The sequence below is a fragment of the Limulus polyphemus genome, unplaced genomic scaffold, assembly GCF_000517525.1.
Source record: "Limulus polyphemus unplaced genomic scaffold, Limulus_polyphemus-2.1.2 Scaffold245, whole genome shotgun sequence".
In the NCBI taxonomy this organism is placed as follows: Eukaryota; Metazoa; Arthropoda; class Merostomata; order Xiphosura; family Limulidae; genus Limulus; species Limulus polyphemus.
The window spans coordinates 555,561-566,697 of NW_013665855.1; the positions used below are offsets into that span (position 1 = coordinate 555,561).

General features: G+C 31.1%; 1 protein-coding gene across 1 annotated transcript in view; it reads right to left on the minus strand.

Moving 5' to 3' along the window:
* LOC106478742 (succinate-semialdehyde dehydrogenase, mitochondrial-like) overlaps positions 1–11,137 on the minus strand; it is a 37,058-nt gene that overhangs the window by 1,077 nt on the left and 24,844 nt on the right. Inside the window, exons 9-12 of the mRNA XM_013939303.2 lie at positions 10,482–10,614; positions 5,663–5,821; positions 3,098–3,267; positions 1,159–1,217 (exon numbers count right to left, since the gene is read on the minus strand). Of these exons, the coding sequence (XP_013794757.1) occupies positions 1,159–1,217; positions 3,098–3,267; positions 5,663–5,821; positions 10,482–10,614 (521 nt within the window). The remainder of the gene's footprint in view (positions 1–1,158; positions 1,218–3,097; positions 3,268–5,662; positions 5,822–10,481; positions 10,615–11,137) is intronic.

The following is an 11,137-nucleotide window of genomic DNA, read 5'->3' on the forward strand; positions in this document are numbered from 1 at the left end:
TGAGTCCACCAAATATCAAGTAATAATATGACAGTTATATTACTAAAACTAAAAAAAAAAATCATATAAATAAGGTTCAAATAATCATTTGATTAGCACTAGTTTTCACTAGCAGCCAGTATTCACTTACCCTATATATTTCTTTTTTTTTTTAAACCATACTTGTTCAACAAACACTGCTGGATAGATAAACAATTTAAGTATGTATTACAATGTAAAAATAAGTAAATTGTAAAAAAGTTGATACTGTCAAATAATTTCTAAATGAAATAAAATTATGTCCCAGGCAATTAACTTTGAAAATAATATGTTTTGATAAACTTTCCTATACTCATTTCTGGCTCTACAAAAAAGAAAAACCTTTAGTCACTGGGTAGAAAAGAAGACATTTTGGAGAAAATTTTTTAATGGACAGCTCCTGCCTTGTATGTCAATTACAATGTTTCAGACCCCATGCAGAGTCTTCAACAAATACAAAAAAGCTTCTTCAAGTGTTTAACACACAGCCTAAAGATAACTTCAAAGAAAATAAGAACTGCAATGGGAACTTTCACTACCAGAAGTTAGGTCAGATACTCCAAGTAATTACTCCAAGCCAAACAGTAGGAGATTCGTGAAAGGAGTAGGTATCATGGAAAATTCCATAAAGCAGGGGCAAATCAGGCTTGTATGACTAATGGTTAAGTTTGAAATGGTAGTAGAAAAAAAAAGATATTTAATACCTTGCAAATAATCCAATGTAAAAGGCAATATAGAAAAACTTTAGTTTTCACTTGAACAAAAAATAATTATTAGATGCTTAACTTCAATAGACTAGAATTAATGAAGATCAATCAAATGGAATTCATTGTGTAAAGTAAAGGAGAAAATTTCAATCTTTTGTTTAACTTATTGTGAAAATACTTTTCTCCAACACTATTATAAGGCACAAGAAAACTCACTTTAAAGTCTATTAAATGGATGATAATTATTAAAGGCTCAGCAAAAGATAGAGAAAGACTACAATATTAATCATCCACTAGTATATATGTAGCCTCACCTAATAATAAAATATATATATATATTATTATTATTGTTAGGTGATTTTTTTTGTAGCAGACAGGAATTTTGAATACACACTTTAAATGAAAATCAGAGGCTACATAAATCCATACTTACCAGCCAAACCTACTCTTGTCGAATTTGCTAAAGCAATAGCTTCTTCTTCAGTTTTAAATCTACAATAAAGAAAAGTATATCAAAATGTTCTCAACATTGTTCCTATCCAACTGAATGTATACTCTTTTTAACAAGTGTGTAGAAACTAAAGTACAAGTAAGGTGTTAAAAGAATGGCATGATACGATTAATTTCATATATATTAAAAACAAAAAAATGTGCTGGTGTTTGAATGGGCAGGATTACCTATTAAAATATTTCATGAAAGTTAAAGAACAAACAGATTTATCTATATATAACATGCCACTCCTGATTAATTAGAATTACCCATCTATCATGCAACATTTTCTCATTCTACATTATACGGCAATCATTAGATCAGTGGATTACCTATCAATACACAACATGCCAGTTTCCGGATAAACACTGTCACCTACTTATTCACAACATACCAGCATCTGAATGAACATTATTAAATGTTCATGTACACATCACTTCTTATTTCTGTTAATATTTCCTTGCTCTACTATACCTTACCCAGGACATTTACTCCTGAAGATGTTCATTTTCTCTCTGATCTACAGTTTATTTAACTTTCCTAGACCCCTATGTACGAGAACAGAAATGGTGTCACATTTATGCTAGGATTTAAGTAACAAAACCACAAACTTTGAAGCTCCAAAATAACCTCAATTTTAGAAAAACCACCTAATTACAATGAAGATTATGGGATAACCTTAATTCCAATAACTGTTTTCATAACAAAAAGAAAATTATTAACTATTAAATAGTCCATAAAATCAAAGTAAAGAAATTTTTGAACTAGAGATGACGTATCATTAACTCCCTACAAGTCAATGTTCATCAGATAATTAATATAACTAAGTTCTTGTTAGTTTCCGTTTCTCAAATTTAAGTGTAATAATACACTACAGTGGCATGGAATTCCTCCTTGTTTATATTAGTACATTTTCATCCAGTTGAAATTGTCAGAAGATGTTAAAGCGATGCTACTTAGTTGAGTTATCATGTTTTAAAAAAAAAATTCATCACTTTACTGTCAGATAGTTTGTTTAGCTAATTACTGTAGCACAACTATTCAAAGTTCAATGGATAATCTTCATACTTAAGCCTTTTATGGTAGAATGGCAAGTTTTAAACCACAACAATTAATAGAAATGTTCTTACTGTTAGAAAAGAAAATCAGTAAATTAGCTTACAATCAACTGTTTTCTTGGATAAATACACAAAATAATAGGTCTTTTAAGAAGTAAACTAATCAATTAGAAGAATTAAATATATCATAAAAATTTAACAAAGAGGTTTTTATAGATCATCTAGATAAAATATTTATTTTTTCCAATTATGGTTTAAGTGTCATAGAAAGTTGTGTTGGCCCATGGTGTAAAATTTGGCATTCCACACTCACACAAAAGAAAAAAAAGAGAGAGGATTATGTAATGAATTTCTAACACTTTCTCCAGCAACTGTCCAAATAAACTACTTGACTGGAATGTAACGAATTTTTCCACAACATAAGAACTGATGTAAGTTGCACTGTTTTAATATCTTTTAGTGATTACATTGGTACTTTATAAAGGGAAACAGGTAGTTATGCGAGCTAATGAAAACATGCACACTTGGAAAACGTATTGGCTAACAAATACACATATGAAGAAGTTTGTATGCTTTGGATTATTGTTGCAATGTTGCTTGAAAATTTGTATTGATCTATCTGACTGCTACTTTAAGGATAACTAGTGGTCCGTAACAACATTTTGTGATCTCATTCCAGATGACCAACTTTAATTCAGATGTCGATTATGTAAGAAATTATGTCCCTCTAGATATATCAGTGTAATATAAATATAATTATACTCAGATTTACATAAGTGGCACAACATACACATACAAAATTTTGGCAACAGAAAAACACCTACTTGAGGATAGCAACCACAGGTCCAAAAATCTCTTCCTTGTATACCAGCATGTCAGGCTGAACTTCTGTTATCAGAGTTGGTTGGAAAAAGTTTTCTCCAGCATCATGTTGTTTTCCCCCAACTAAAATGTTACCACCTTTCAGTACAGCATCTTCAACATGTTTGGAAACCTAGATAGAAACAAAATCCTGTCAATCTTCTTAATTTAAAAACAAAACTAAGTATTAAAATGTAAAGAAACTTAACGCAATTAAAACTAAATTATATTATATTTTTATGTTCATGTAATCACTTGGGCAATGCCATACTTCAGAAAGTATTGCTTTTATTGTTTGTCATGTACTATTTTACCCATTAGTGAATGATGTCCAAAAAAAAAATATATATTATTTTCTTTTTTGATTTCACTCAACAAAAACTATTTCATTAAAAGTTACACTGCTAAAACTTCAGCCGTTTATCAAGCAATCAGCTCAATTTAGTTTACATGATGTTGCAAGAAATCCATATCTATAATACAAATAATGAAAACAATTTTTTTAAATATTGGATGCTTAATTAATGAAGTACTTTGTTTTGAAACAAACTAATAAATAAATTTTATATTAAAAATAATACTTTCTATACCAAAAGCTACAGTTTGAGAAAGTAACATTGTCAGGTGTCTAATATTAAAAACAAAGTCAACTAGGCAAGGCTCAATTAATTTTAATTTATTTGCATTTTTAACCTTTTCCAAAAAGACAGTTCTTTTATTTTTGGACAGGAAATCACTGATATAAAAGTAACAATTAAGAACTAGTAAGTGTCCAACTATTAAGAAGTGCTTAAATTAGATGTATTTGTTCTTAAACTTTTTCCTACCAACAAATAAAGCAATTTGGTAGTTACAACAGGCAAAAATTAAGAAAAACACAACCAGTGCGAGTTGCTAATTTGAGTAGATTTATTTTGGGTTAATCCCCACCCCTCAATATATATTCACACACACACACATATTTTTTTTTATTATTCATTAAGATAAACTAGCTTTCTGGAACTAGGTATAAAACTACAAGTGATAGATAGTATATTAAAGTTTAATTAAACTTTATAAGAACATATTAATGTTGACTTCTAGGTCCCATGTTGCCCTTGTAATAACCAATGATAATGCACTACTGCAGAACACTGCAATTTCTACAGTATATGTTAGAAGCTTCTGTATAGGACAGCAAAGTCAATCTAGACCACAAACCTTGATAAACTTTTCAAAGGTCCTCCACTGCATGCAGATTGCAATAGGTTTTCAAGGTCACATTTATTGAGATCAAAAGACAAAGCTACAGAGACTTAACAGAAATCTTCACAGGTGTGTGTTCAAAATGGATTAGAAAGCTGTGATGATATTTTCAGTCATTCATAACTTCCCTATGAGGATAATAACACTGCTCAAGGTTGACTTGGTAGAGTTTTGGACCCACCACTGTCCTAAACACTCTCTTGTCTGAGGCATCTTTGGAGAAATATGACAGCTTTCTGCTTTGAAATATTATGTACTTTGGTTCTTCATCATTTAAAAATCTCTCTGTATGAATTTTTCTTTTTGAAAAGTTTGATCAGCTACTCCTCCAACCATAAGTCTATCTTGCAGGTATTTTACTGTCAAATGATTGGAAATTTGTTATAAACCAAATGTTCCCCCATGGTTTACATCTGCAATAAGGCATCACTGCATTATTATAAGCAATTTGTTCAAAGAAAGTTCTGTTTTTTCTTTCATAATCATGGCTTTCATTGTTTCAGGTTAGTGTGAAGCATGGTTAAAGGGCCCATTGCTGTCTTAAACACTCCTTAAAGCAAATTTTCCCACATTTATTGGAGAATAATGGAAACTTCATTTTCAAAATTTGCTCTCAAAATTTACAATTAATTCTTAGTATTGTAAGTTTAAGCACCTACAACTGTTTCTAAATTTAAATAAAAATGATTTAATTTTATTCCACATGTTAGGCTTGTTGGAAAAAGTTAAATCTAATGTGTGTGTGTGGTCTAATTTGGTCAATGTCTTTCCTACCAAGAGAAAAATCTACAATCACTCTTCGGTAACTTAGTTTTTATTTTAAGCTTATTTTTTGTGTGGCACTATTTATCTTTGACAAGTTTGTGTAACTGACATTTGAATTTACTAAGATAATATGTTGAATTGAACACAACTGCTGTGTTTTATATACATATACACACACACAAACACACATTTTTTCTTGAAGACAACTAAGTGTTACAAAGTTAAACAAATCGTTTCAATAAAAACTGAATATTCATATACTGTTTACATCCAATAAACATCACAACATGAATGTTTCCATGTGCAAAACAACTATCTGTATAATGTTATTAAACACTTTACATGTTTCCATGAAATTGGTGGATCATTTTGTCCACTGAAACATGTAGAACATGTTTTTTAACATTATACAAATAAAGTTACTGAGCACATGGAAACATTGGTGTTGTGATGTTTATTGAAAGTGTTCATAAGTGCTGTCACTAATGTATTTACTGTTTACTTGGTCATTGTCTTACCTTCTCAACAGCTTTTGCATTAATCAAAGGACCGATGTTAGTTTCTGGTTGAAATCCATCTCCAACAACTAGCTGGCTTTTTATGGATTCACTCAGTTTGTGAATAAATTCATCATGAACCTTTTCTTGCACAAGGAACCGGTTTGAACAAACACATGTCTATATATATATATATATATTAAAAAGAAAAGCAGACATAACTTTCTTTGTGCATCTTACAGTATCAATGAACCAAAAGATATACAAATTTTTAGACCCATAGAAAATATTGAGCTGAAAATTTATATACAAGTAGTTTACATTCTGCTCAAGATATTTTTTTACATTTATTGTATAAACCATAAGTAACCATAAAAAAAATTATTACAGCTTACAATACAATGTACAAATGTTATTGTATGTTTATTTATTTTTTATTGAATTCAGAGTTCTCTTAGAAAAAAATTACACAATTTAAAGTAATCCTCTAATAGTGGCTCATAGAATGGCTCCGAGTTTTTCAAGTAGAAACTTTTAGCTCATAGCTCCATCATCTCTTGAATGATTTGAGATTTAATTACAGGTTTGGACTCAGGAGGTCAAACCCTTTCAATTGATGTATTTGACCATGCCCAAAGTCTTAGATTAATTTACTTTAATCTTGCCACAGTTAATGAGGATTTCCTCTTGTTTTTAGAAAAACAGAGAGAGAGAGAAACACAATAATTATTATTTAATATTCTCCTTACTTCTAAGTCTAAAAGCTTAGTGTTAGAATTTAAAAATATAATCTTTCGCCAACTATTAAAATAAAAAGCTTTTACTTATACTTTGTAATAGTATAAATACATACTGTGTTGTAGTTGGGCTTAGAATTCTTCTACAACAAGTGTCTACAACTTGTTGGCAATAAATTCAATGTTAAAGGAACAGCATCCACTCCACTTGTTTTCAAAATAAAATATATATAATATATATTATTCCAAACATATATATATAAATAATCGGAACAAGTTAAGACATATGTACAACAAATTCTTCACACTATATATATATCTTCTTCTTGTCAAAAGTCCACTTAGGCCAATTTAATTACTTTAGAATTTTGGTTGACAAGCCGAACAACCAGCATCTGAAGAGGCTTAGACAGCTGTTCCAGCAAGTGAGGGCAGCAATATTCAACTGCATGATGATGAGGAGGGTGTACAACATCGAGCACTATGTGGATGACATTCTGACACATACTGCAAGATGGGTAGACCATCTGAAGAGACTTAGGCAGCTGTTCCAGCGAGTGAGAGCAGCAGGTCTCACCATCAGACCATCCAAGTGATGCATTGGATATTCTGTGCTGGAGTTTGTTGGCCATAAAGTGGGGGATCGACAGACAGCCATGGAAAAGGAAAATATAATCTGCATACAAGATACACCAGCTCCAATGACCAAGCAGCAAGTCAGATCCTTCCTGGGGTTAGCAGGATATTACAGGAAATTCATCCCAAATAATGCTGAAATTACTGCACCATTGACTGACATGACCAAGAAAGGCTTACCCAACAAGGTGAAGTGGGAACAACCACACCAGGTGGCATTCCAAAAGTTAAAGAACATGTTGGGAAGCTCACCAATTCTTATAATGCCAGACTTCAACATACATTCATTGTTCAGGATGATGCTTCATACATTGGAATTAGGGCAGTACTCTTACAAGAACATGAAGATGGACTGTTTCCAGTAACATATATAAGTAAAAAGCTGTTACATAGTGAGAAGAACTACTCCATGATTGAACAAGAGTGTATGACCATTATATTTGCCAATCGGAAATTCCATAACTATCTATATGGGAAGGAGTTCATCATCCAGACAGACCATCAACCACTTGCATACATTCAGAGGTGCAAGATCGACAGTGCAAGGATCACGAGGTGGGCATTGTACCTTTAGAACTACAGGTTCCGCAAAGGAACTGCAAATGTTGAAGCAGACTCTGTGTATGAACTAAGAACAGTCTTTGTATATAGTAATCAGAAAAAAAAAAATTTATCTTGAAGAGGGGTTTATGTCATGATATAAAAGACTGTTTGGTTCAGATATTAGTGATTAATTTATTTTTGTGAGTGAATATTTTATTATTGTTTAGTTTTTGTTATAAGAGTTAAAAGCAGATAATTGTAGGAAGTTTTGTTAATAATTCATTGATGTCGAGAATACAGAAGGCAAACAGATGAGTAAGTGATAAAGATATAAACAGCATGAGACAGAGGGAAGCAGAAGACAGATAATAACAAAAGAGAATAAAGTTGGTGTGAAGTTAACTACCATAGAAGTGATAGGCCTAACATTTAATATGTTAGAGTGAAACTAACAGTAGAAAAAAAAAAGATAAGAAAAATAATTTTATTCCGTCAAAGCGTGGTTCTAAAGTAATTGAATCAGCCTGAGTGCACTTTGACAAAAGGAACATAGGATCTTCAAAACAAAGAAGACCAAACGATTATGGTAACTCGCACCACAATTGTAAGTGAATCATAGAGAGTACTAGTGCGATAGAAATAGAGAAGACAGTTTGGCTTTTTAACTGAAATTCTAAAGTAACTGAATAGGCCTAAGTGGATATTTGACAAGAATGAGAGAACTACATATATAGTATTTATGATATGTCCATAATATCTATAGTGTTGAAGAATGTATTGTACATACGTTAACTTGTTCTGAATATATATATATATTATTTGGAAAACAAGTGAAGTGCATGCTGTTTATTCATCGTTGAATTTATCGCTAACAAGTCACACACACCTACTGTAGAAGTCCTAAGCCCAACAACAACATAGTATATATATATTTATACTATTAAGAAATATAACTAGAAGCCTTTCTATTTGACAACTGGCAAAAAGGAAAGTTATATATATATATCTATAATTTATAAAGTCTGACAGCCTGTAACTTTACTTTCTTCGACTATTGTCTGTGTACTGTTTCCACTCATCCCACACAATTTATGGCTTTATCACATAGTCGTCTACCCGTCTTCTAGAAATATCTAAATTCTCGACGTCAATGTTTTGCATGCAACGTTCGATAGTCTCAATATCAATGAATTATAAACACAATGCCCTACAATCATCTGCTTTTAACTCTTATTATACCAAAAACTAAACAATAATAGAATATTCATTCACAAAATAAATTAATCAATAATATCTAAGCTAAAAGTCTTTTATATCATGACACTTAGATATCTAATTACTTGGGCCTACATTAAAATTCAACCAAACCTCAAAGTCTTGGAAATAAATTCTCTTCAAATTAATTAATTCAAAAGTAGGATATTGTTACGACAGTGGAGGTCACGTGACACTTGTAACACGTCATGCTCTTCTAGAACGTTCATGAAACCTCAAGAGGCTACTAGATATGAGGTAGTCTTGTATATATAAGCCGCCAAGAACTGACGGCAACAATGTGTAATTGAACTGCGGACAAAGAGAGAGACGTATTGTTGAGTCGAGCACGTGAGAAGTTCTTTGAGAATTATAGCGTTTGTTATAGCGTGACTGTGGAAATCAAGTGTATTGCAAAGTTGTATTGAGAAAGAATAAACCAGTTTATTTAAGAAAGGACTTGTATCGCTAAAGTTTCATCGGAAAGAAATTATACGGAAAATTAACTAACGACCAGAGATGTAACAATATCAAGCTTGATGCATGTGTGGAAATTCTTATGAAATGATTTATTGGCAATATTTTGGTTTTAGTTTTAATCAATCTAAAACACAGCTATCAACAGGTGACTGGAACACAAAAGAGCTTGAGTAATACTACACTCACCAATCTACCAATCAGAAAGGGTAGTTATCAAATTATTCATTATAAGTACTACAGTTCAGAAAATTTATGGTGTATATATGGGTAATTCTCTGCACTTAAGGCACTATAAAAACAATCATTTTTGTAGCATATTTGCAATAACAACATCACCTCAATACAGTTGCTATTGTTTTTACAAGTCTTCTATGTAAGGCAACAGTAAATTTGTACTTAAAAAACAAAACAAAATTATACAACAATGAAAAAATGTGTACGAAGACATTTAAATTCATAATTAAGTAACCAAAAACAGGTTCACTTCACTCAGCTGAGTACCTCTACATGTTTTTGAGAATATAACCCCCAGTCTTCTGACACTACTATCAATGTGGAATATTCACTTTAACTTTTTTTTTTAATTATAGATCAAAAAGTTAAAAACTACAAATATAAACTAGGTCAGATGTACTGGCTTAATGTTCTTATGGGAACAGAATAGCATTTTGATTTATTTCTAGTTAATACAAACAGTAACATCATAGTCCAATAAGCTTATAATGAGAACAGCTGTTTAAAGCTTTCAAGCATACACACAATCAAAATACAGAGGACTGGAAGCAATTTTAAAAATGGAGAGTTTTATGACTAAATTGTATTATGTAACTATAACAGTAAACCGAAGCAATTTACGGAAATGGTTTTGTCAATTCACTTTCAAATTTTTAGTTTCAGAAGGGTTAAACAAATCACACACACACACACATATATATTTTAAATAACTTTCTAATTCTAAGTAATCAATTTTATAGCTAATCAGCCAATTACCAAATAGTGAGTTGATTAATCGTCACATGCCTAATGGGTGTCAGAAAACAATTTTTTTATAAGCAGTAAAAGTTGTCAGGCTCTCTCTTTGTTCAATAACTATGGACACCTCTTTCAAATAAGCACTATCATCTTTTAAATTCAGTTTTCTGATTTCAGCTACTTCTACTTGATGTAAATATAATTCATTTCACTCTCACCTGTCCAGAGTTTCGAAACTTTGATGACATAGCTCCTGCTACAGCTTTGTCAATATTTGCAGAGTTGAAGACAATGAAAGGAGCATTGCCTCCCAACTCTAATGAAACCTTTTTCACGATGCATGAGCATGTGCTGTGGATATTCACTCTCATTTTTAGTTTTTTTATAATACATTTATCTAACCTAGTATTGTAAACAAGATACTGCTTGCTTGACTGAATATATAATTAATTTTAACTAACCACTGAATGTTTTATTTCTAACAGCTTCTCTTGAAAGACTGTGCCTCAACTAATTTGTTTGTTTGTTTGTAATTAAGCACAAAGCTACACTATAGGCTATCTGTGCTCTGCCAACCATTGTTGATATCACATAAACATGTCTAAAAACTCAATTACACTGATTAACTATATCATTTTAATAACAAGAACTTTGCCTTTTAATATGTTATTTTGGAGTCTTTGATAATTATTCAAACTGGAGCTACAGAAGAGATTTGAGATTGCTAAAACAAATTTACTTTTTTAAACAACCAAAAACCTTGTAGAATTAATGTATAGAATTGAATTTGTGAACTCTTACTGATAACTAAATGACAGACAGAATAATCTGTAACTAAAACATATGGTAAGGATAACTACAGTAATATATACCT